The sequence below is a fragment of the Podarcis filfolensis genome (assembly GCF_964270895.1).
Source record: "Podarcis filfolensis genome assembly, chromosome: 11".
In the NCBI taxonomy this organism is placed as follows: domain Eukaryota; kingdom Metazoa; phylum Chordata; class Lepidosauria; order Squamata; family Lacertidae; genus Podarcis; species Podarcis filfolensis.
The window spans coordinates 15,043,422-15,070,705 of record NC_139613.1 but is presented as its reverse complement, the minus strand read 5'-3'; the positions used below and the strand labels follow the sequence as shown (position 1 = coordinate 15,070,705).

The 27,284-nt window shown below is 44.7% G+C and overlaps 1 protein-coding gene across 3 annotated transcripts in view; it reads right to left on the bottom strand.

The window, feature by feature from the left end:
- Positions 1 to 27,284, bottom strand: part of ZNF532 (zinc finger protein 532) — a 55,350-nt gene that overhangs the window by 11,583 nt on the left and 16,483 nt on the right. For all 3 annotated transcript variants that reach the window (XM_083575516.1, XM_083575517.1, XM_083575518.1), the window contains 5 exons: positions 20,031 to 22,397; positions 8,073 to 8,254; positions 6,481 to 6,657; positions 3,584 to 3,746; positions 802 to 1,080 (listed from right to left, as the gene is read on the bottom strand). In XM_083575516.1, the coding sequence (XP_083431642.1) occupies positions 802 to 1,080; positions 3,584 to 3,746; positions 6,481 to 6,657; positions 8,073 to 8,254; positions 20,031 to 22,370 (3,141 nt within the window). In that variant the 5' untranslated portion in view covers positions 22,371 to 22,397. The remainder of the gene's footprint in view (positions 1 to 801; positions 1,081 to 3,583; positions 3,747 to 6,480; positions 6,658 to 8,072; positions 8,255 to 20,030; positions 22,398 to 27,284) is intronic.

The following is a 27,284-nucleotide window of genomic DNA, read 5'->3' as shown; positions in this document are numbered from 1 at the left end:
CAACCAGGCGAACAACCGGCTCTCACAGGGACCAACCAGATTCCTAGGAGAAGCCTGAAACAACAGCCGTCTGCCCACTGTTACTCCCAGGAAAACGGCACTCAGGAGCAATGTGCTTCCAACTGCGCAGGGGAGATCACTGCCATTGTGGCTGGTGGTGTTCTATAGCCTTCTCTTCCACGAATTAGTCTAACCCTCTTTCAAAGCCATCCAAGTTGGTGGGCGACACTTTGAAAAGCGCTTAAAACTTAATGGATCTAGGCAATAACATACTCGCGAAAATTTCTAGCGTTGACTCTCCCTTCTGCGCTGTAGGAAATGTAAACCAGGCTGATCCATTGTGTTGATTTGTATTTTATTTCCCTCCATAACCCTGTGCCTTTTAGCATGCATGATCTTATTTGTTCTCTAGATTTATGCTTACATAAAACTAAATAGTGGCCTTTTTTCCGCTGAAATTGTGTGATGGCTGGCTACTTAAAATGCAATCAAATCTGCCTGGCCTGGCTTAGAAAGAGAGGAAGAGCCCATTCCAGCAATGCAGAATTGACATCAGTCAGTTTGTCCTGGGCTTCACCATGGTGAAGGGATTTATTTATTTATTTGCCAAGGGTGGGGTATTATCTTTTAGAATAACTTTTCAGCAACAGGCAAGTGTAATCAATAAACCTCACTGCTGGTTTGGTTGCAAGGTGGGCGACTAACGGGGAGGAATTCTTTCCATGCTAAACAGCTTCGTCAACAACTTGAAAACGGCCCAGATCTAATCTTCTAATTCTCCGCTCAACACCCGCAATTTACCTTTCCGTGTTCTTTCCTCATGTGGGATATGTAAACATCTCTCTGAGTAAACAGGCGATCACATTCCCAACACGTCCAGCCGGGATTGGGGACTTTCTGGGGCTCTGCTTTCTTCACAGGGGAGGGGGATTTCTTCTCTGTCTTTTCTGTCCCGTTGACGGATTTGGAGTCCTCCTTGTTGTGACTGACCGAGTTCTGAGTGGTGGGCTTCGTGCTCAGCGGCAAACTGATACCCAGGTTCGGAGGCCCCTCGACACTTTTCAGCGTCCCGTGCATAGACTAATTCAAAAAGAAAGAACAAAGCAAGGTGGTACTTGCTATCTAGAGAGAATACAAGGTGCGATGACAAGCAGGCAGAAGGCTGGAGAAGCCAGTGTGGTGTAGTGGTTAGCGCGTTGGACTAGGACCTGGGAAGCCAACAGGGTTCAAATCCCCACTCTGCCACAAAACTCACTGGGCATAGCTGTCAAGCGTCCCTTATTTGGCGGGACAGTCCCTTATCCCAGCGCCATGTCCCGCTGCTGTCCCTTATTGATGATGTCCCTTAAATAAGCTACTGAAGGTAATGGGGCCCTTTATACGTCCAGCTGTCCTTTGTCAACAACAAATTGTTGCTTTTTTGTGTTGAATATATGCTATATGGTAATTTATGGACCTAATAGGTATCTAAAGCCATTTGCATGCAACAAAATATGTATTTTATCAAAGTAATTGTTGATCCCTTATTTTGGTTGCTGATCCCTTATTTTCGAGGCTGCTGGTCCCTTATTTTCAAATCTGTAAGTTGACAGCTATGTCACTGGGTGACCTTCGGCCAGTCACTCACTGCCAGCCTCCCAGGGTTGATGCGAGGATAAAGTGGGGAGGAGGAGAACTACGAAAGCCACTTTCAACTCCTTGGACGAAAAGCAGAATGCAGATATGTGATAAATAAAATAAAATAAATGCTTGTAGATTAAGTTTCACGAATCCATGGCACCCATAGGCCAATGTACAGAGGCGGCAAAAACCACATGACACAGCTGGACTGTACCACTTCAAAGATGGGGGACTGCATGTCTGAATTCCCCCTACCCGCCATTACCTTGCACAGAGAGAGCTGCCATGTCGGGGGGGGGGGAGTGTTCTAGACTAGCCTTTCCCCTTATATTCTGCCAAGGTTGTCCGCTACGGATAAAAATCTCACTGAGGAATCCCTGGGTTTGCCCAGAACACAAGCTGAAAGTCACTGCGGTAAAGCCAATAGCTTAAAAGCAGAAGTCCAGTGGGAAAAGGCTACTGATTGCCTAATGCCTTAGTATAAATATATATATATATCTCATTATAAACACCAAAGCTCAAAGGAATGAAACTACCAGAAGTAGTAAAGGTAAAGGGACCCCTGACCATTAGGTCCAGTCGTGACCGACTCTGGGGTTGCGGCACTCATTTTGCTTTATTGGCCGAGGGAGCCGGCGTACAGCTTCCAGGTCATGTGGCCAGCATGACTAAGCCACTTCTGGCGAACCAGAGCAGCGCACGGAAATGCCGTTTACCTTCCGGCCGGAGCGGTACCTATTTATCTATTTGCATTTTGACGTGCTTTCGAACTGCTAGGTTGGCAGGAGCAGGGACCGAGCAATGGGAGCTCACCCCGTCGTGGGGATTCGAACCGCTGACCTTCTGATCGGCGAGTCCTAGGCTCTGTGGTTTAACCCACAGCACCACCCGCGTCCCTACCAGAAGTAGTAGTCAGCCTCAAAACACCACTGCAGAAAAATTTTGTGGGGGTTTGTTTTCTTTTAAACTATAATATAGGGAAAGAAAAAGTCTCTGAAAGTGGATTCTGTAACTTCATAGTAATCTGCATGAAGTTTAGAAACTGTGCAGATTAAGGGAGCAGCCATAACTCCGTAGTACGATAGCGCAGAGGCTGGGACACCTCTCATCATCCATGACTGCAGGCCACGCTGGCTGCGGCTGATGAAAGCTGCAGGCCAACAACATTTGGAAGGCATCGCACTGCACCCCTGGCATAAGGTCCAGGTTCAGGCTTTGTTCAGTTCAAAGATTTGGGAAAGTCCTCTGCTCTGAGACTTGGAGAAGAGCAGCTGCCAGCCTGAGTAGACAGTACTGGGTTAAGCAGTTTAGTGACCTGGTTCCTAGAATATAATGCCGTTTCACGCGTTCAGTTTTATCGTTCGCAAGCCTGCTTCCCTTGTAATTACAAGGGCATCTAACCTGGTGTCAGGAACGTGCCCACCGCCCTGAGCGCAGGGGAAGAGTTAGACTCAGAAATCGAACTAGGTGCATGAGGGTCTGACTCTGCAGATGAGAACTGGCTGACAGAGAAAGGGCAGTTCGACCCCCCTTCCTGGGGAAGACTCTGTTAGATCTCAAGAAGAGGCGGAGTTGTACGGCAGCCAGAGCACTGCTAGGCAATCAGCAGATAAGCAGAGGTCTGAGTCAGTCAAGTGGGAGTGGGGAGGGGGCAGGCCAGTTTCTCAGTCCCCGTTTTGGTGTCTGGATAATATCAGATGGCAACGGAAGGGCAAGAGGGGAAAGGCGGGAATTTGGCATCCTTCCTGGTGTGGGAGGGGTGAAAATGCAGACTGACCAACTATTGTAAATGCGAGCAGGCAAGAAGCCGGGCTCTGGGTGTGTATTTTTTGTAAATAAACGTGCATAAAACTGCCGGAGCGTCATTACATTACAGGCTTGCTTGCCTGCCAGAGATCATTACACCTACTTTCATCTACTTCTGGTGGCTCCCCGTTATGGTTGCCAAATGAAGCCCACACACCTTGATATGATCCATCATGAGTTGCTTCTGTGCGTACAAAAGCGAACAGTCTGGACACTTGAAGACAGACACTTTCTGGTTTTCAATGTGTTGGTCAAAGTGGCGATACAGCAAAGGCTGCAGGGTAAACACTGTGTCGCACATGGAGCATTTGTAGATTATCCTTTTAAAAGAAAAACACACAGAAAAAGGCAGTTGAAGACATAACGTCAGTCTGTTGTGGCATTTCATTTATTCCAAAAGACTGCATTACTGGCATAGGTTTTTAAACCGTACCCCAATTTTCTGTCCCACAAAGGGGCTGCTCAAAGGGGCTTACAAATGAAAATCAGGCAGGTAGAGATTTGGACCCTGGTCTCCCAGGTCCTAATCCAGCTCTCTAACCACTACCTCATACTGCCTCACAGGGCAGTGTGAAATTGTAGGTGAAGCTAACCACACATAAGCCCAATGCACGGAAGCAATACCCGAAAAGGCCCAGATATGTAGGTCACTCAGTGGCAATCCGGCGTTTTCATTTCTAAGGCTCATAAGAACAACCTTTGCAGAACTGAAAGTAGTGCTTGCATGGCAATGGGCTTTCAAACAACCCCTTGAGGCTGTAAATCATCTTGGTGGTTTCAGTGCCTTTCCATAAACACAGACAAAGGACTCTTGCTCCTAATAAGGGAAGCATTACCAGCCACTTATCATTAGAACTGACACTGAATTTTCACCCGGAGCAAAATTCAGCTGAAGAATTGGAGGGACGTCAAGGGGAGCCGGAGGAACGTTTGAAAGGAACGGCAAAAATAATAATTAAATTCTCATTTTGCACATTCCTCCTTTTTCTATGAAGATACATTGTAGATGCTGTATCTGCATTATGCATTTATAACAGCGGCATACCGGTTCTGACTTAAGAAACCCTGGGAAATGTAATCTAGCAAGGATGCTTAGATTTCTCTATTAAAGACCCTTATCATTCTGTCACACAGAGTGCTCCCTTGGGAGAGGAATGGCCATTTGCATCTGGAGTGAGCACAGATACCCCTATTTAAGGAGCAGGAAACTACAGAGTTTTTTTTTGGGGGGGAGGCTTCCGGCCTCTCGTGGCTCTTCCTTGGCCCCGCCCCCCAAGGGCTGTTGCCTGGCTTCACTCTCCTCACATTCTTTTGCCTGGTTGGAATGTGCCTGTGAACTGCCTTTTTCCTGTCTGCATGTAGTGTGAAGATATGTGTATATATGTTTGTATGTGCATAATTGGAATGTAGCCTGTCGTACAAAGTTGTACCCATTGCCCCGCCTACTTTTACCTCTGGCTCCACCCTTTTTTTTTTTGCCTCTGGCCCTGCCTACCATTGACGTGTGGCCTCTGGAAAGCTGTCCATAAGGGGGACATACCCTTGGGCTGAAACAGGTTCCCCTAGACCAGTGATGGCCAAACTTGTCTCTCCAGCTGTTTTGGGACTACAACTCCCATCATCCCTAGCTAACAGGACCAGGGATGATGGGAATTGTAGTTGCAAAACAGCTGGAGGGCCAAGTTTGGCCATCACTGCTCTAGGCCAGGGGTCTGCAACCTTTAAGACAAAAAGAGCCACTTGGACCCGTTTCCGAAGAAAAAAAAACTGGGAGCCGCAAAACCATTGCGACATTTAAAACAAATATATCTCCGGAGCCGCGATCTGACAGCAGGCGGGAAGGTGACGTCGGGACGGTGCGTGACTAACGCACGCACCGCCCCCATGCGACGTCACAGCCAGTACAGCACCCGCCACAGTGGGGAGAGTCGGGGCACACAATGCGCCTCCTCCCCTCGCTAGTATCCACCCCGGAGCCGCGGCAAAGGTGTAAAAGAGCCACATGTGGCTCCGGAGCCACGGGTTGCTGACCCCTGCCCTAGACCATCAGCAAGGAAGTACTGAAGTGAATATGAGAAATCTGGGGAGAGGAAAACAGCGAGGCTTCGGTATAACGCTGACAAAAACAGAGTGGCTTGCCAAATTATTGGAGTATTACAACATATCCAAAACAATGGGAGAAATGGGAAGAATCTCAAAAGAGAGGATAGACAGGGACTAGAAGGTGTTTAAAGGATACTTGCAAAACCATATTGAAAAATCAGAACTCCTATTAGAATAAATAAGTTCCGTTTTAAATACTGAAATACTAAATAAGATGGATAACAATGTGTAATAGAAAAAAGAGCATGAAATTAGGTTAAAGGTGTGTGAAGGAAAGTAATAGAAGTGGAAAGAAATTGCAACTGAGCAGACTGGAAGTCTAACACAAAGGTGGGGTGAGGGGTGGTGGACGGTGATGGGAAAAGGAATTATCTGCGGGATTGAGTGTAGGTATGTTTGAAGATTTTTAAGGATTGTATGAAATGTATGCTTGTATATTCGCAATATGTGTGTATTAATACTGAATTATTTTAATAATAAAAACTTTAAAAAATAAGAAAAAAGAAAACAGCGAGGCTTCAACCGCTGCAAAATCCCTATTTGAAAGGTCGGCTCTGTGTGGGAAAACGTGACCTAAAATTTGCTTTGACGCAAGACCTTTTCAACACGCTAAAATAAACGGATCTCTGTGCAACTTTTTCAGTTACACGGGAGCAGGGTGCTCATACACTCTCACCAATTTCACTCATAACCTTCTTGAATTAAGCATTCTAAGCATATGCTGTCGAACATGCTGCTCTTTTGTCTCATTTATATATTGCACCTGTCCTTTAATTTTAGAAACACAGGGGAAAGTAGGAGAACCAGCTCTTGCCAGGACTTTTCCCACTTCTCTGATGGCATATGGGGAGTTCTGGTCATGACACGCAACATTCATTTCTGAGCATGATAACCGTAGCCTGGCAAGTCAATAGTTAAGTCAAGTAGGATGCAAAGATCAGAGCTGCTTACTTGGGCTCCCCTATCTTGATTCCAGGGTGCTGCGTATAGGCATGGGAATGAGTGCTGGGCGCCGACTTGAATGCCATTGGACAAATGGGACACTTGTAGAAGACTTCACAGTGAGAACCTTGGATGTGGGATTTGAGCGCCGCCACATCAGAGTATACCACATTGCAATGGACACAGCTGCAAGAGATGGAGAGTTATGTCAACGTTTTCTGTTGTGCAGTGCAACGCAACACCGTAGGGTCTAAGTGCTAGCATCCTTCTACAGCGTGTAGAAAATGGCCAAGGACACAGCTATAACTGTACACAGAACAAATAAAGGATACAAAATGTCTCCAGTATGCTACTCTTTCCAAGTACAGTGGTACCTTGGTTCTCAAATAACTTGGAACCTAAACACTGCAAACCCGGAAGTAAGTGTTCTGATTTGCGAACTTTTCCCAGAAGCCGAACATCCTCCGTTTTGAGTGTTATGCTTCTGATTTGAGTGCCACGCTTCCGTTTTGAGTTTTACATTGAGGTCTCTCTGCTTTTGCTATTTCTTTTGCGTTTTTGTGGCTTTTCTGTTTTGTTTTTGTGACTGTGCGGAACCCAGCTCAGCTATTGATTGATTGATTGTGTGACTGCAGTACATTGAATACTGCTTTCATTTTATGGATCAGAGGTCTCATTAGATAGTAAAATTCATGTTAAATTGCTGTTTTAGGGGTTGTTTTTAAATGGATTAATCCCTTTTGCATTACTTTCTATGGGAAAGCACGCCTTGGTTTTGGAACGCTTTGGTTTTGGAACGGACTTCCGGAACAGATTAAGTTTGAGAACCAAGGTACCACTGTATCACTGAAAGATTCTCAACCCTGGGGCACAGGGCCCAAAGGACTGTGGCCCAGACCAAGGATTTTATCTTCCTCTGTACAAGGTTGGTAAGAAGCCGACAGCTCTGTTCTGCATGCAGGAAAAGTCTCACGATGAAAGAAGCAAAAGATAAAACAAAAAACCCTGTGACCCTCTCTCCCTTTCTGATATCATGCCACAAAGATACTCATAGGTGGAACAAAAGCATAGGTCAGAGCCATGCCGAAGTCGCCTGCATACTTTGAGCAGCTCTGCCTTAACAAACCTACCAATATTAATGGAAATGTCATCCCCCAAATTTGAAGCTTGAAGAGGCTGTACAGCTAGAGTGGCCAGATGCCAAAGCAAGGAGGTTTTTGCATCTTGCTCCTGGAAAAATTATGTGGCTAACTTATTCCCACATATCATTTCCATCTGTAATTTACTCATGGAACTTGTTCTAGAAGAGCATGTTGAGAGTCAATTCAAAATATCCTCATCAAGTGGATGAGCTACCACAAAATACCATAATGATTATTCCGAAATATGCATATAACAGATTTTGAAACTTGTTTAAAGACTAAGCTTTTAAAATTTGGCCCCTTGCTATGTGCCTGTAGATTCAGGTATTAAAAAAAAAAAAAAGTACTCAAATAATTATGTGGCACTAACAATATGCCATTTCCCCTGAAGTTTTGGCTTTTCAAAACTTTATACAGCATACCACTTCACAGTCTCGAAAGTATTTTTATTATACTGACCGAAATCCAACTCTTCGAGTGTAGTGCAGGCAGTTCTTTGTGACGTGGGTCTGGAAATGTACCGATCTACAGATTGCACCACACTCGGGACACGTGTACGGCGATTTGTGCTGATGAATCCTCTGATGCGATGCAAAGCTGCACAGGTTGGGAAGCAGCATTTGACATATACTACACGTCTTCTACACAATAAAGCGGAAACAAATGAGATGGTAAGCCAATTGTTTGCCCTGGGCACACGATAACATTTAATAAAGGTAGTCACGACTCATCATCATCATCATCATCATAGAAAGTACCATTATGGGTGTTTCAGTTAAAAGGGATAAGACAAAGCAATAAAACGGACCCATTACACCACTGTTCCTTTAAACTGAATTCCTGTCTCTTAGGTCCAGGTTAAGAAAGGACAGGTGCGTTATATCCTGTAAAGTACAGGTAACTGAATTTGCTAACCACATTCACTGTCGCAACTCTTTCTCCTTCTCTTCTAATTAGATTAGAACCTAAGGGTTGAATCCAACAAAGTCATTCCGCTTGACCTATGAACGTTCTCCTTCCTTTGCTTTGCATTTTCTTTTCTATATAAAGTTTTGTTAACATTTTTTCACAATACAAGACAAGCTAATCTGCACCCAAAAAATAATACAGTGGTACCTCTAGATACAAACGGGATCTGTTCCGGAGCCCCATTTGCATCTAGAGGTAAACGTAACTAGCGACGGCACGTCTGCGCACGCACGCGTCGCTTTTCACCGCTTCTGTGCATGCGTGTGACGTCATTTTTAGCGTCTGTGCATGCGCAAGCAGCGAAACCCGGAAGTAATGTGCTCCGTTACTTCCGGGTTGCCGAGGAGCGCAACTCGAACATGCTCAACTCGAAGCATATTTAACCCGAGGTATGACTGTAAAGAGAAAAGAAAAGCGATAGAGAAAGAAGAATTCAAGATCCGCTCACAAATATATCTTAACTGTTGTCTCATACAAAGATGTGTCCCTTCACCTCTCACCCCTCTCTTCTCCCAGCCTCCCTCCCCTTCCTTTGCTTCCATATTCTCATACATTAAAAAGCACAATGACAACAATAAAGAAGAGAGTAAAGGAAAAGAAATCAAAGCAAGGAAGCAAAACGAAAGGAAGGAAGGATGCGAGGAGAAAGGAGGGAGTATTCCAAAAAAAGACATTATAATTCCAGTCAATTGTCTTTCGTCAGCATGTTATCCAAGAATGTTTTTCCAAAGGACCCCATGAGAAGAGGGCAGCTGCCAATCATGTTCCTGAACTTTAATGGGTTCAACAAACGGATGCCAAACTTTAGAAAAGTTGTCCTTTTTCGGATTGTGTAGAGTTCCGATATATTTTGCTAACTTTTCCGTTAGTTCCAAGCCCCTGTAATTTGTTCGGGCCAGTTGGGAGAACCACCAAAGTTGGGGTGGGGCGTTGGGGGGCGGGTTGCGCAGGTGGAGGAAAGGGAAAGTTATGTTGCACAAGCAGAAATCATTCCACTTCCTTGTGCAGAGTCATTGTTAGATGCAACCTGAAGGGTTAAACTCCATAAAGGAGGAACCTTGCCTTCTCTTGCTTAAGTTGTAAATGAAACATCATGTGCTTTACGGACTGTATTGAAAGGCATGGGGCAAGTCGGGGGGGGGGGAAGGCTCCCTTTTTATTCAAGAAGGAATCAGGAACTTTAGGGACGGTGAAAAACCCAACAGGAATGAGCTGTTTTTCGTAACTCATCGTCACTTCAAAACCCTGGTCCACAGCTGTAGCAAATGAGGTTTGCGGATGGGTTGCAAAGACTCGTGGGGGTGTCATGGCACGCACAACAAATCTACATCAGGCTATGCTGATTTCGTTTTCGTACTGCTCTTCCTCCAGAGCTCTGGGTGGTGTTATGCATCCATACAACAATATTGGTTAACCTGAGAGACAGCAACTGGCTCAAGATCAGCCAGGAAGCCAGGAAGCTGAACAGGGTTTTGAATTCAGTTCTGTCTGGTCCAGCTCGTGAACCCTCACAAACCCCATTGGTCAGTTCCATCTCTCCAAGCTTTGAGTCCGGTTATTCCTTGAGGATGGGAGACTGAATCAATAGGTAAAAAGGTAAAGGTCACCTGGACGGTTAAGTCCAGTCAAAGGCGACTATGGGGTTGCAGCGCTCATCTCCCTTTCAGACCACAGACAGCTTTCCAGGTCATGTGGCCAGCATGACTAAACCGCTTCTGGCGCAACGGAACACCGTGACGGAAACCAGAGTGCACGGAAATGCCGTTTACCTTCCCGCTAGAGCGGTACCTATTTATCTACTTGCACTGACATGCTTTCGAACTGCTATGTGGGAAGGAGCTGGGACAGCAACAGGAGCTCACCCCGTTGTGCGGATTCAAACCGCCAACCTTCTGATCTGCAAGCCCAAGAGGCTCAGTGGTTTAGAGCACAGTGCCACTACTGCATCAACATCCTATGTCCATACCAATGCTAAGAACCTTGGAGGAAAGAGCAGTATAGAAAACAGAACAAGAGTACAGCAGCAATGAATGTAATGTTGACCCTTGCTGCCTTTTCTAAAAATAAATAAATAAATACAGCTATTTTAATTTTGGGCAAGAGAAAATTTGCAGCACTGTCTAGTCTTTTATCTGCCCCTCCCCACTAGCCCTCAGTATCAGACTCGCCTCTTTGGAATATAATCTTAATCATGCGTAGGTCCCATCAACACAGCAGTTAAGATACCACTTTGAATAGGCACGGATTTCCTGGGTGTTGTTTTTTTATGGGCTTTGAGATTGGCTGGAAGAGACCCCCCCTTTCCCCACACAGAGCTACAATTCCCAGAGCTCCCTGGAAGACTGGTTGCTAAATCACCCCGCCATGACTGCTTGGAGTAGCACGATACTGGTTTAAATGTATGTTGCTGGTGCAGCCTTACCCCACAAGATACAGTGGGGCTTTCTTCTGAGTCAACGCACATAGGCTTGTAGGGCCTAAAACCCAATACATAAAACCCATACATGAGAGGAGCAGCCGCAAAATGTTGCAGTATATCCTCCCTCTAACAGAAGCACTCCTTCCAACTGATATCCGACATTCTGCAACTACCGAGCATGCTCAGTCTTCACTGGAAGGTTGAGGGGGATGTCCACCAAAATTTATATACCTGCAAACCTCAGGAATCCCATTACAACGCTGCAACCTTCCTCTCTTGCTCCCCAGTGGCCTCCAATCCCGTCGGCACTTAACCACCTGAGTTCGCCATTATGAGGTTCTGCAGTTCTGGACTGAATCACTTCACACTTTCAGGGGTCGAATTTTGGAAGGTACCATCAACTGGGGGGGGGGAGTGAGGGAGGGAATATGCCTTATATGCAACGAACTAACGTTCGGAGGGACATGTGCCACACATTTCTCTCAGATATTCTAGTTCATTATTACATGTAGGGATTGAGGGAGTATTCAACAATACAAGCCCTGCCCCACCTGAGGCCTAAAGTAGGTGCAAACCAGAATGTTTTGCGTGTGCTTGGGCTTTTCAGTTTGGAAAGAAGAGATAAATGAGGTTCTGCAGTTAATCCATGGGTAACCTAGCAACCTGGAAGGAATTTCACTCAGCTCCACAAGTACAATTTGCCACAGAAGCTAGCTATTTTTTTTAAAAAAGAGAGATTTCTAGCTTGTTTGAAATTATAACCAATTCATAAATCACACAAGATGTGTACAAGCTCAGATTTAAGAGTGTGCTCTGCCAGGAACAATTTGCATCTATATATGCACATCCCGATCTACATTACACCGAATTGGCCAGATGTGCCTTTTGCTGGGAATGGGGGTGCGCATCAGCAACTGAAGCCACCCAGTTCTTTTGCTGGGATCTGAGCCAATATTTTATTTTGCCTCTTGCTTTTCCCAGCCTAAAGCTGAACATGCACTGTAAATTCTCTTTTTTTCAGAAATGTTTCCTTGCTGAATTTTACATTTAAAATATAATCATGTGTGTTAGTGGTTCTGCTTTCATATCAATGAATAACAAACCAACAAACAAATAAGAAAAGTAAACCAGAGGTAATATTAACATTTTGAGCTTACAAAAAAGCATTACACAATTTATGACGAATTCTATATTTCCAAAAGTGGTATTGCTTGATTTTAAAAGCTACCAATATATAAGACATAAGCCCCAAAGGGTGGTAAATATTACTTTTACAAATAAACTTCACTCCTGCAACCCATTCACGCTGTTTTGTTCATTTGGCTGATCTCCCCTTCCTCAAAATTTGTAAGTGTTCGTACATTCCGAGTGATGGCAGGCAGCATGGCCCTTGCTCTGATTTGGCTTTCTGGATTTTATTAAGATTAGCAACTATTATTACATAGGATTTCTAGAAAGAAAAACGGGGGCTAGTTTACTGTCTACTGGTGGTGAACGGCTTGCAAAAAGGCTCCGCTATCTCACATGCTGGCTCGTTTAAGAAGTTCAAATCATAATCCAGCTCCACTGCAGAGACCTCATCTTCCACAGCCTCTTAATCCCCTGGTAAATTTCCATTCTAAACAGGAGCAGCTAGCTAGCCAGCTTTGGAAATGCCTAGATACTCACTGTAGGGACCAACTCTTGCTTTGATCACAGTTTGCAACAGAGCCAGGAAAGGGTTGGGGAAGATTCTTCTACTTTAGAAAGCAAGATGTCAAAAGTATATTCAGGACAGAAACATACACATTTTCTCTTAGCCTTTCTGCTCCCAAAGCAAACCGCTCTTCAGACTTGGGAATCGGGCAACAGAAAGGCACAAAAAGGCAGCCCAAATTCTTGAGCCCCCAAACCCCAAGAGTAAACCCTAAATAAAGTATGCAGTCAATTCCAGAAAGCAGCTGATGTTTATTGTCAACAGTATATCTAGAATCACAGGTTGCCCCATAAACCAAAACTAATGCAATGCACACACACACTGTCCCAGAGTCCAAAAAAGAAGAGAGTAATATACTGTACATGGATCCAAACAATCCACAAGAGAATGATATGACTAAAAATCCTGAGCAACATGAGCTCTGGATAATGAACAAACCATTTTTGAAAACACACACAAATGAATCTACCTTATGTACAGGGATGGGTGAAATCTACAAATTTTGGTTTCCCTCTGTTTATTGTTTTTCCAATCTCAATTTCAGTTCTCTACATACCCATATCAGTTTGCAATGTATTTGTTTGTTTTAATTCACCGACATTTTGGTGTGAATTTTGCCTAATATACATTTTTTTGCAGATAAATTTTCCCTAATATAATTCACTTTTGTATGTTATTTTCACTAACATAGGCATTTGCGTGCACAATTAACCCCAGTATACACATCTATCTAAACATTACTTGGCTGGAGAACTGCAGAGCAAAATTTGGAGAGTGTAGATTTCAAAGGATAGAAGCATTCCAGTTATTTTATTGGTTTCAGAAGTGCAAACTAGGTAACTTTGCTTTTAAATGTGAAATGAATCATATTTCTCTCCCACCCCTACTCATATGTAGATATATCTTGGCTCAGGAGATGAGGCAAAGGCTGTTTACTAGAACCTCCCTCTCTGTAACTGTATGAGTAAACATAATGTAAAATATGGATTTCTCACTGATGAGCTACAGATCTAGTTACCATGCCAGAGTCTGGTTTGTTAACTGCAGTTAACTGAACAAATTGTTTCACCATCTGAAGCACAGCCATGTTAATTGGCTATGCTTGTTCATCAGTGGTTTTAGCTACATCATTCTCCTGAAGATTGTTTGGCCGCATAGCTACATAGTTGGTAGAGAATGAGACTCTTAATCTCAGGGTTAGGGGTTCAAGATTCCCGCATTACAGGGGGTTGGACTAGATGATCCTCATGGTCCCTTCCAACGCTAGGATTCTATGATATACATTATCTTCTTTTTGAATGAACTTTTTGTTGTTGTTATGTATTTCATGTAAAATGTTCTTGCTCTTTGACCTAGAGAACTAGGGGGATATAGGAAGCCCTGAACAAATATTTTTTAGCTGTCCCTTTTGAGGCACGTAGAGAAACCATTGACCCCCTGCTGGTGAGGCTTGCTGACCTCCCGGTAAAGCAAAAATTTGATCTTCTTCTGTTAGGCAAAGACCACAACACGACCCGGATTGTTGGCAGATTCTGCGCACAGATCTGTAGGCGCAGACCACCCCCCGATTCAATCTGGTTTGTTAAGAAAATTCCCAAACCCGGATCCACGGGCAATTTTGGGTCATTCCTCTAAGGTAGTCTAATTTAAAGTTTTTATGTGTTTATATGCCTATCGCACTTTTAAACTTAAAATCCATTGTTGTATATTGTTTTAAATGTTTGTTTTGCTTTTGGGGTTGTAGTTCCAGTTGTGTTTCTCAACCTGGTCTCTGACCATAATAAATTTCATTCATGATTCATGACCTAGAGAAATAAAAGATCTGTCTATTCATTTAAGCTGTTTATGTCCTGCTTTTCCAATCTCACTGTGCACTAAGTCTCAGATTCTGTTGGCACAAGGATTTCTCTTTGCACAATGGAATTACTCTGTCCTTCCCCTGTGTACCCTCTAAATCTAAATCTAAATCTGTTCTCAGGGTTCCCCCACCCCTCTAGAACAGATCTGGGGACAGTGTGTGACACCTGGGGTAAGTGTGTGTCTGTTTGTGCTAGTGTTAATCCTTGGAGCACAAAAGTCAGTTGAATACCATACATTTTCATTTTAACGTAAGCAGTTTTGGAGGTAAAGGTAAAGGGATCCCTGACCATTAGGTCCAGTCGTGACCGACTCTGGGGTTGCGGCACTCATTTTGCTTTATTGGCCGAGGGAGCCGGCGTACAGCTTCCAGGTCATGTGGCCAACATAACTAAGCCGCTTCTGGCGAACCAGAGCAGTGCATGGAAACGGCGTTTACCTTCCCGCTGGAGCGATACCTATTTATCTACTTGCACTTTGACGTGCTTTCAAACTGCTAGGTTGGCAGGAGCAGAGACCGAGCAACGGGAGCTCACCCCGTCGCGGGGATTCGAACCGCCGACCTTCTGATTGGCAAGTCCTAGGCTCTGTGGTTTAACCCACAGCGCCACCCACGTCCCAAGCAGTTTTGGAGACGTAACAATAAAATGCAAAATAAAAAATGAATGAAGTACTGAAATACTCTCGGCTGCAAAACCCAGCACTGCCACCAGTTGTGGAGATAACTCCCCTCAGAAGCAGAGCTGGCCCTGGCATTGCTCAGCCTTCGTTGCCACCTCTTCTTCCAGGATTTTGGTGGTGCAAAAGGGGCTCTGGTATTCAGAAGGGTGTATATTTTACGTGAATGATGTAACCTGCCCTGGGAATGCTTCTTGATGGAAAGGTGGCATGAAAAGGAAGAAAGCAAAGCCCAACGAAAACATCCAGAGTCCATCACAAAACGACTTCTGGAATAAAAATGTGTTCAAGTGCCATATAAAAATGGGACAGAAGGAAGGCTTGCAGGATCTATGAGGGGGCAGACTTCCACAACTGTAGCACCACCACGAAGAAGGCACTGTCCCAGTTGCTCATCAATCAGGTATTTGCTAATCACAGACTGAAAATCCCAGGCAGTTTTCTATGTCCATAAGTTTGGGATCAAGTTATTTTCTAACTGTAGCACTTAATTTGGGTAAGTGACATTTCCAATTTTATTTCAGTGCCTCCTTTAAACCTACTTATTTAACTGTGCTTTTGCAAATATCTAATTCCGGTTTTAGTCCTGCCTGGTGCAGCCGAATTTTATACTGTGTTATGATACTGCCTGGTGTGTGCGCTTTTTAAATAGGTATCCTTCCTCAAGGGGACAGGCAGCACAGAAATGTTTTAAATGAAATAAAATGAACAAATATTACTAGCACCATAACCTGAGCTCAGAACCCAAACAGAAACAGCAGATCTAGCTAGTACAACTCACAAACTCTTTCCCACAAACTTTTACAATACTGGATGAATGCACATCCCTTCTTCTGGAGAATATGGGTCATGAGGGAGCCTTTCAGGGGAGGTATTTATCCCCTCTCTCTGACTGACGCATAATCTATGATCTCCTGGAAAGGTGAGAGCAGTAACCTTCTTCAACAACACACGAGGACTCAAACTGTGCAGAGGTGCAAGGTTACAGATGCCATCCCCACTTCCAAGATCTGTATGCAACACCATCCTGTCCCCTCCTCTTCCAACCTTTCTTTGCATGGAGCACAAAAGTCTCCAGGGAAATTCTAACTCATTCATGTGGCCACAGACAGAATGCTCCGAATGATCACCCGGATGAAAGGGGCGATTTCAACTACATTTAGCTAAACACTGTGAGATTCCCCCTGTTGACTCTTATGGGCAACAGAGAAAGATACAGTCAGGAGAAAGGGAGGTGGGGTTTCAGGGAGGTGAAGCCAGGGCACATGGCCCCAATCACAAAAACGTGAGCCTTTACACATTCATCTGAATGCTTGAACAGTGAGAACACTGCTGTAAACCACTGCTCCAAAACCAGTACAGTCGTACCTTGGCTCTCAAATGCCTTGGTAGTCATACGTTTCGGCTCCCAAACGCCGAAAAACCGGAAGTAAGTGGTTTTCCAGTTTTCAAACGTTCTTTGGAAGCCAAACGTCCAACACGGCTTCCGATTGAGTTGCAGGAAGCTCCTGCAGCCAAGTGGAAGCTGCGCCTTGGTTTTCAAACGGTTCCGGGAGTCGAATGCACTCCCAGAATGGATCAAGTTCGACAACCAAGGTACCACTGTACAGTCATACCTCGGGATGAATGCACTTCGGGTTGAGAGCGTTCGAGTTGCACTCCATGGCAACCCGGAAGTAACGGAGCGCGTTACTTCCGGGTTTTGCAGCTTGCACATGCGTACTCAAAATGACGTCACGCGCATGCGCAGAAGCAGCAAAAAGTGACGCGTGCGTGTGCAGACGTGCCATCGATAGTTATGTCTGCTTCTAGATACGAAAGGGGCTCCGGAACGGATCCCGTTTGTATCCAGAGGTACCACTGTACTGAAACTGTGTGTGTCTTGGTGCCATTCTTTAGGTTTCACTCCTCATTTCTCTTATTAGGCCAAGATCCTAAAGGTTTCCTTAGAGATGCCATCCCTTGCAGAGAGAGGAGGACGCGTAGAATAACTATAGGGCTGGGAGATAAACGTTGGGTCAAGTTGCACACATGTAGAGAGGGACTGTGTTGTTTTATAAAGGACACTAGAAGAAATGGCAAGATTTGGAAGCTTTTTAACCGTTTTGACAGAGGGTGCCAGCAAGGTCTTATTGGCTGTAGTATCTGTCACAGACATGCACCTGAAGAGTGGAATCAGCCCTAAAGGATCATATGCGCAGAGTTTGGCATGGCTGCCCAAGCAACGGGCTGCTCCACTCTGCAGATAACCATGTTATACTGCGAAAAATGTGCAGGCAGGTTCATCCTATTCAGCTTGTCTTGAAGGCAGCTCTCTTCGCCTCTCCACACCCAACAGCACAAGAGGGAATACTGAGGAACTATCCCTAAGAGAATTTCGTTTCATTTCGCCCCACACCAGAAAGGGGAGCGAATACTCATGAGCAGAAACAGGACACCAGAAGTTCACGCTGGCTCACACATCTAAACTCTCTGCACCTCTTCTATCAAACAGTATACAGCCTTTTCTGCCCCAAGGCTTCTTTCTTCTAAGTTTTACTTGAGCAGTTAAAATGTTTGTCAAAATTCCATGGCATCACAGCTCGACCAATGCTTAGGAAGGACTTAGATATTAATACGTACCGTATTTTTCACTCTATAAGATGCACTTTTTCCCTCCTAAAAAGTAAGCGGAAATGTGTGTGCGTCTTATGGCGCGAATGCAGGCTGCGCAGCTATCCCAGAAGCCAGAACAGAAAGAGAGAGCGTTGTTTTCACGGCGCAGCGATCCCTCTTACAGTTCTGGCTTCTGGGATACAGAATATTTTTTTTCTTGTTTTCCTCCTCCAAAAACTAGGTGCGTCTTATGGTCTGGTGCGTCTTATAGAGCGAAAAATATGGTAATTGCTGGCCTGTTTTAGCTGGATTGGTTCTTTTTTAAAAAAACTTCCTAACCTTTTGATTTAGTTTTTGCAAAACTATATTTTTGGGGAAAGACCAAGCCTGTGCTTTACTTTGATACTTCACTGTGTATCTTTGCAGCTGCAGTAAAATACACAGACCGCCACCGGGGAAGAACGATAAATCTTTAACAGTCAGTAAGTACAATCAAACCTTAGCTCCCAAACGGCTCCATTTTGGAATGTTTCAGCTCCCAAATGCAGAAGACCCAGAAGTAAATGCTCCGGTTTTTTAGAACATTTTTCGGAAGCCGAACGTCTAACGCAGCTTCCACTGAGTGCAGGAAGCTCTTGCAACCAATCAGAAGGCGCGATTCAGTTGTTGAACGTTTCGGAAGCCGAACGGGCTTCCGGAACAGATTACGTTTGACAACCGAGGTTTGACTGTATATGAAAAGCAGTGTTAAGCACACAGGCTACAATGGAGCAGAAAATGAGACCTATCAATCACCACTTTTCAGCAGTATTTTTGGCACAGGCTTGCAAACCATGGTGGGCATGTCTTTCCATGGCCGTCACACATTAACAAAGCTCAGAAGGCAAGCGCCCAATATGGTAAGGAAACTTCATGCAGGAAATTTAATTACCGGGGGGGGGGGGGGACAAAGCAAAGATTGTGTCTGTCAACTGGCAAATTATTAAAAGGGTAGCAATTCAACAAAATCCATTGTACATAAGGATGTACATGAACCTTTCGATTTCACTTTCTCATTTTCCAGTCCTAATTTTCTCCACATCAGTTTGCAAAATGTCTGTCTCTCTCTCTTTGTGTATATATGCATACATATATATACACATATGTCCAGCATCTTAGTGTGAATTCCACTTAATAGCCACATTTCTGTATACAATTCTATGTGACACATGATTTTTGCAAAGCAATTTGCAAATATAATGCATTTTATAGGTTCTATCTATCTATCTTTCTATCTATCTATCATCATCTATCATCTATCTATCTGCACATCTTAGGCACATTTTAGCCTAGTTTATGCATTTTTTATATACATAACTTGGCTGAAGAACCAAAATGCAAAATTTGGATAACTGTGTTTTGTTTCTGATACCATTTTGGAAAATGCAAATTAATTAAATTTGGAAAATGCAGATTTCGGGGGTGGGGGGGGGACTGATTAAACCCAGCAAAATCTGGAGTCTTTTCTAGATGCCTCCAAATTATTTCTGGAGCAGATCAGGATAGATACAGAACATGTGTGTGCGCATGTCCATGCACATGCACACTCACCACTAGAAAAACAAAGCCTGTATGAGAGTGCTACATGCAGAAAGACATATGGACTGAAAGTTCTCTATCAGGAACCATGCTACTTCCAGACCCCAGAAAAGTAACACACCAGTAACCTCAATGGCCTCCTTCACAGTTGAGCATTTAACCGGAACCCTTGAAATTTGAATCTCTCCACCAGCATGCAGAAAACTGCTTCATAGCAGTCTCCCGCAACTTGGTACCTTCCAAATTTGAACTATAACTCCTATCCCACCACAGGCTATGCTGGCTGGAGCTGATGGGAGTTATAGTCCAACAACTTCTGAAGGCGCCAGGCTATGGAACACTTAACAGTTGAAATACTTTGCCTCGTTATTACGTTTAAGTAGCTTAAGGGCTACTTAGGAATTCCTATGAGCACTTTTCTTCTCAAAAAGCCGTTTTTTGCTTCCCTCCCACTTTAAATTTACTTTTCTCAATCTTTTGCCACTTAAAAAATAAAAGTTATGACCAAAAAAAAAAGGATGCCAAGGAAAACACACATTTATAAAGGGGAGAGGGAGGGGAAGCACATCTCAATCTCCTTTGCATAGTACCAGGAACATTGGAATTTAAATATAAGATACTGTACTTGTCCGCTTGAGTCTGCAGCCTGCTGGAAGTGCGTTGCTAGAGACGTCTCGTCCTGGAAAACTTCGTTGCACTCCAGACACTTCAAGCTATGCCGGCATAGCTTTGGCGAGTCTTCATCCAGGGGCATGGCCGGAGGGACGGGCGTGCTTGCAGGAGCCGAGATGACCGCTCCGGTGATGTTGGACTGTATCTTGGCAACAGTATGGGCGCCCATCCCGACTGAACTCTGAAGGACAGACGAGGCGACGGAACTATTGCTTGTCGGAGAAGCTATCATTTGATCCGCCGGGACGGGTTTCAAAATCAAGTGGGAGCACTGCATCACCACCCCTTTCTCCTTATGCCCGCGGGCGTGAGAGAGGAGGCTGCACTTGTTGTAGAAAACAAGGTTCTTGGTGCAGTGGTTGCAGGTGACCTCGATCCGCACGCTCCTCCGGTCGTAGTGCTGTGTCAGGCTCCTTTCAAGGGCAAAGGAGTCTCCACACTCCAAACACTTGTAGCCACGCGGGGGCAAAGCGATGCCCGCGTTGGTGGGGGGGCTGAGGTTCGGGATGTAAACAGGGACGGGGTTAACACTGCTGAGCACCTTGTTGAAAGCCTCGACCACGGAGCTCTGCAAAGACGACACCACCTGGACTCGGGACACCTTCTTCGAAGGCTGCGAAGCCGCCGCAGAAATTATTGCCTGCTTGATCTGCTGCTGAGGTTTGGTGAGCACCTGGCGGAGTTCAGAGGTGGCCTGAGCGCTTTGAGGCAGTAGGTTAAGGTTGGCAAGATGGACTGTCTTTGGCACGAGTTTGGCGCTGGCAAGGCTGGACGCTGGCACCACCACAGTCTGCTGCTGTATGGCGTTGGCAGCTTTGATAATGGCACTGCTGGCACTCTGCACCGAAGCAGCAGATATCACGGTGGCTTTCACCGTCGTGTTGTTCGCGAGCTTCAGGTTGATAACTTGGGATCCTGCTGTCTTAACAGCTGACACTGGAAGGAAAGCTGTAGCCACAGGCTTAATGGTGACCTGCTTTGGGGTGAGTTCTGCGGACGCAACGGCGTTGGTGACGACCGTTGACTGAAGGGGTGCCCGAGGGGGAGAAGAAAGGACTGCGGCGGAAGTTGGGGAGGAGAGCAGCGAAGTCATGGATGCCACCATGGAAGCGGTTTGTTCCGCTTTCCGTCCGCCGTCCAAATCAACTTCCGGCAACACTCTTGTTACCGTCCTCTTGATTTCGCCAGACGACGTCTTGATGGTTTTGATGCGGACTTTTGGGATTGCTGGTGTCGAGCCTGCGGGTGACGGCGGGGACCCTTTGCTGCTGTTTTCGCTCGATACGCTCCGGGGACTGTCAGGTTGCTTAACGGAGGGTTTCTTAGCACAGTCAATGAGACTCTGAGATTCAGGTGATTTGTCAATGGCCCTAGGGCTTTCATTCATATCTTTTGGCAAGGGAGACGGCTCTCTTGAAGTGCACTGTGGGTCTTTAACAGGGTCTGTTGCTGCTTTTTTAGCACTAAGTGCCGCGATGGCAGCAATACACGAGGAGAGTTTTGCTGATGACTTTGCTTTCGACTGTGAAACACTGGTGAGGTTTGCTTCCACTTTCTCGGTGCCTATTTTTCCATCAAGTACCCGGTTTTCATGTACCTTTTCGGGATTTTCTTTATGTAGCTTATCATCTGTTTTTCTCGCTTTAAAGGGTTCGTACATACCCAAAGGCGTAGAGTTTGTTTCTGAGTCTCTTTTAACAAGTTTATTTTTATCGACATTACCGGAACTTGCAACTCCAGGTTTCATCAGGTTTTCCCCTCCAAGTACCTTTAATTTCTCATAATCCTGCTGGGAGACGGACCCCGTCAGTACGTTTGCTCTGAAGCTCCCACGCATCTCTTCCTTATCAGGGGGGTCATCCACTTCAATTTTTTCATCGTCGTCGAATTCTTCAGCACTTGAGATAGGGCTAAATTGGTTGAAGGTAGACTCTTTCAGTGTTGTCTCAGAAACAGAGCCCTCGTCTTTGTGAGATTTGCAGTCTTCTTTATTGTAACCATCTAGAGTCGAAACAGTTAAAAACCCATTATGCAAGCCATTGCCTGTAGAGGGGTGACCCTCCTTCTCCGCTCCTTCAGAGGAATCAATCGTCCGCACGTTTTTCACAATGACGCTGACGCCAACATCGGACGACGACGGTGCATGAGAATCGTCATCAGCATGCACATTCTGCTTGATGTGGCTTTCGTGGTCATCGTGTCCTGACTCAATAGCAGCTTTAGGGTCAACCATATCTGGGATGTCAAATGCCGCAAGGAGGTCGTCAAAGTCCGGGGTCTTCATATCTCCCATGGTCACGTTAATGGCTTAGAAGCAAATCTACAAAATGAATAGAAATGTTTCCTATCAGTACTGTGATTTTTAACATGCAAAAAATACCCACACCAGTGGAAAATGAAGCCCACTAAAGTTGTTTCGTTCTGCCAAGAAACTTACACAAACTTTCTGAAGGATTTCTAATTACTTTGAGGACTTGCAAGTAAGGAAACAATTTTGCTTTTTAAGCAAATTGCAAGGGAAACCTTTCTTCTCAAGGACCGCCTCTTTCCATATGAACCTACCCAGACCCGAGATCATCTTCTGAGGCCCTCCTTCATGTGCCGCCTCCTTGAGAGGTCCGGAGGGCGGCAACATGAGAACGGGGCCTTCTCTGCAGTGGCTCCCTGTCTGTGGAATGCTCTCCTCAGTGAAGTCCGCCTGGCGCCTTCATTACACACCTTTAGGCACCAGGCAAAAACTTTCCTTTTTAATCAGGCCTTTGGTTGACCTGATTAACATCCCATACCCTTTTAAAATGTGGTTCTTTGGGGAGGGGTATTATTGGGTTATTGCTTTTATTTTTATTTTATATACTGTGATATTTTTATGTGAGCTGCCCTGAGACCTCCGGGTATAGGGTGGTATATAAATTCAATAACAGGGATAAGAGGCGAGCAAAGTATGACAGTGCTAGTTATTTACCAAAACTCCAGGGCATTTCATCCACAAAAGATCAGTATCTCAGTTATCATAGCAGTACTGGATGTAGCATGGAAGAGAACAGGCACGGAGCGTCAAGAAAATGTTATGGAGTTCCATCAAAACATTCCATTCACATTTTCCACCGAGTTTAGAGCATATATGGCATCATTAAAGTTCTAGTGGAACATGAGGAGCCTATCTTCTCTATGCTAAAAAAAGTTGTATCTGCCCAGCACCATACACACTGATTTAATGCCGCCTCTTTGATAGGAAGAGTCAATATTTGAGGTGTGTTGACACTTTTATACAATCTTATTTAGGTTTGTGAAAATATTATTCATTCTAGATTTTGTTAATTTCATTACAGATACGAAGCACCCTTTCGTTTAGTTCTAGCTTTGTGGTGGTCTGGTGATGAGACACAATTCTGAATCTGGTAATATGTGGGGATCAGTTCAATATCCAGGTAATGTAAAGTTAGAATGTTGTAGATTGGGGGAGGGATTTGATATTTACTGGGGAAACTGCTTCTCCCCCCCCCCCCACTTTGCAGGTGGACAGTCTCAAAGCAGAGACCCTCCACAGGGCTAGGGGGAATGTGAATTTTAACAGAAGGGACACAGCCACAGGTCTCCAGATAAATGACAACTCGTGCAAGAGAAAAATTCAAAAGGAAAACTCTTGATCAGGAAAAAAACAAAGAATGACGGGCAACACTTAATATTAAAAAATGCATTCGATTTTCAGTTCTGAACACAGAAGAAAACATGACTGAATAGACATACATCTTCAAGAACAGTCAGGAATTCTTTCACAGAGGGTCAGGCTTTCTGCCTACAAGAAAAAGGGGTGGAAAGGGTTTCACAGAAGTACCAAATCTTCCCCTTGCTGCTCCTTCTTGATAGATAGCCAAAAAATTATAGTGGGATATAAAAACATGATAGCCTACAGGGTGGAAATTCCCAGGAAAGTCTCCCATGTACCTCCAAAACTGTGTTTCAGAACGATCAGCCCAAGTCGCCAGTGGCTTCATTCACACGTAACGCTGGCCATAAACGATGGTTATGCACACAGCTCAAGCACCTTGCCCTTTGCTCCTTTCTTATAAAGGGGAAACAAACCACAGTGTTATGTGCAAACCAGTGTTTGTAGTTTGCTCTTCTCAAGGCAAACCATGATTGGAAACCAAGGTCTGTTCTTGGCTTCCCTTCTAGGAAGGGAGAGCAAAGCAAGGACTACTCAAGCTGCATCATAGCTGTCAACGTTTCCCTTTTTTAAAGGGAAATTCTCTTATTCCGAATAGGATTCCTCGCAAGAAAAGGGAAAAGTTGACAGCTATGAGCTGCATGCACCAACACCGAGCTTGCGAACGGGCTAGCTTCCTGTTCATGGATAGCGGCATGTCTGGAAGCAGTCAACCAAAGGCAAGAATTACAGAGTGGGCATGTTAACTGCCATTTGCTCTCCAAATCTCAGGCCTCTAGGGCAGGGATGTCCAACCAGTAGATCATGATCTACCGGTAGATCCCCAGCTGATCCTGGTATATCACGGGGTCCTTATCGTGTACAAAAAGTTATGGGGGGGAGCTAAAAAACTCTGTGCAATCCTCCCCCCAAAAGCTCAACAACTCTGGGCAAACCACCCACTCCATGCATGCTCCCTTCAGTGACAATGGGTAGATCACTGTCAGTTTTTTTATACTGGGAGTAGATTATAGTCTCTTGGGAGTTGGATATGCCTGCTCTAGGGTATGTCACTGTGACTGATAGGTAGGCAACTCCGCTCACCTTTCAAGCTTGGCCCATGAGGGGTGGGAGAGAAAACTATCTCCCCATACCTGACCTATAGTATCTGTCATTCCACGTCTGTGCCTTGGACCTTTACACAAGAGACAGCAGAGTCCTACTTTTCCATGTTCAGCAGGTGCTGGCAGCTAACCATCCATTTGTCTATTCAAGGCTGAATTTAATCCTAGTGATATAGATCCCAGTTGAATCGGTCTTCGTATTGACCCCCAGGGAGTGCCAGGGTGCAAAGAGTGTTAAGAACTCTCTTACGGATGCCCAGGTACATCATCTCTGTACTACTGTGCTAATATGCCCACAATAGCCCCAAAATATACACGAGAAACCAAGAGGATTTAATAAGAGAGATGAAAAAAGGACAGAAACCAAAACCCAACAGGAAGTCATCGCTGGAGGCAATTCAACAACTCTAGAAATGCGGAGGCACAGAATGTAATTCTAATTCCAGTTTGGGCCTACAGTGTTAATTTCACAGCACCTCTGTATCGACCTAATGCAGTGATCCAATACCGAACCGAAAACCGACTGAGAGTGCACTAAAGTCACTTTTGATACAGTTGAAGCATCACAAGGAGGCTAGTATAAAGCAAAACAAAACAAAAAACCCAGCTATGAAATGTCTTTATATCTATCATAAAGGTAAAGGTAAAGGTACCCCTGCCCGTACGGGCCAGCCGTGACCGACTCTAGGGTTGTGCGCTCATCTCGCTCAAGAGGCCGGGTGCCGGCACCGTCCGAAGACACTTCCGGGTCACGTGGCCAGCGTGACGAAGCTGCAACTGGCGAGCCAGCACCAGTTCCGCACACAGAAACGCCATTTACCTTCCCGCTATAAAGCGGTCCCTATTTATCTACTTGCACTTAGGGGTGCTTTCGAACTGCTAGGTGGGCAGGAGCTGGGACCGAACGACAGCAGCTCACCCCGCCGCGGGGATTCGAACCGCCAACCTTACGATCAGCAAGTCCTAGGCACTGAGGTTTTACCCACAGCGCCACCCGTGTCCCTTTATATCTATCATAAGTATGTAGTAAAATAAGCTGAATACCAAAGGCATTCAGATTGCCTTAAGTCATAATTCACATGGCAAAATAAAATGCTGGGATCACTAGCATTCACAAACCAATGACTCAAAAGCCCTGTTAACAGCGAACAAGTCACTTTTTATCCACTTATTATCCCTATATCCAATTTCTAAATCTTTCCAATACAAACCTCGCCAAACCAAGGCACTTTCTTCCAAAAGTTCATGGGTTCTTATTTATTGCCTTTAAATTAGGCAAACTGCTGAGACCAGTCACTAATCTTGAAATAGTGAAAAGATTTCGCTCAGCTGAGTTGCTGCAAATGGATATGCATCTTATCTTCTTCAGAGATTATTGCAAAAGCTAGATTATCATAATTACATTTGCTGAAGCACAAACTCAGTATAAGATGCACAAAATATATTTTTTTCTTTTTTTAAAAAAACTCCTCTATGAAATAATATCCTTTTAAGCAGCCACAAGCTAGCCATTCCTGGAGGGGTTTTTATTTTATTTTTTATTTTAAAACAACAACCCCAAATTCAAATTCTATTAAAAGTGTTGCTCCACAGATTCCAAGATAATTCAAGGATGAAAGCCCTGAAGAGTTAGCTAAATAATTAAAGCATGGGACTAGGCAAATGCCAAAAATCGCATGGAGTTGGAACGCTGTACACGGTATGGAGCTTTTTAAAAATCACACCCTTTGGCTGGAAGTAAGCAACATTTCAATTGTCCCTAGTTGTGGGCAGTCCTAGATTTCTCCAAGGAAAGAGATTTAAAAACCCAGGAACACAGGGTTCAGGGAATTCTGTCTTCTGGGCCCACTGACAACTGTAGCATCCAAAAAGAAAACACAATACAGTACAGTGGACGCTCAGGTTGCGAACGTGATCTGTGCGGAATGCACGTTCACAACCCGCAGTGTTCGCAACCCACATCTGCGCACGTTGCGATTCAGCGCTTCTGAACATAGCGAGATTTAATGCTTCTGCGCATGTGTGACTGCTGAAACCCGGAAGTAACCCGTTCCGGTATTTCTGAGTTTCAGTGGCCCGCAACCCGAAAAAACGCAACCTGAAGTGGCTGTATGACTGTATATAGGAACCTAGGAAGCTGTCATAGTGGGGTAGGAGGAACTGAAAATAATGTCAATATATTTCACTCAATTCTGACTAAACTTAACTTCCTAGAGCATAATATACATTAGAAGGCTTAGTTTGGTCAGAATTGAGTAAACATTTCCAGATACATTACTTCTGGTAAAAGAGCCAGCATAGCCACTAGAGGGCCATGAAAAATTTGTGTCCCAGGCTTCTTAGACTCCTCTACCCATGTACTATCTGAAACCAAAGGGGCGCACTGGTTGCCAGATGTGAGATTTTTTTTTTTGCAGCTCTTCTACCCCACAAGCAG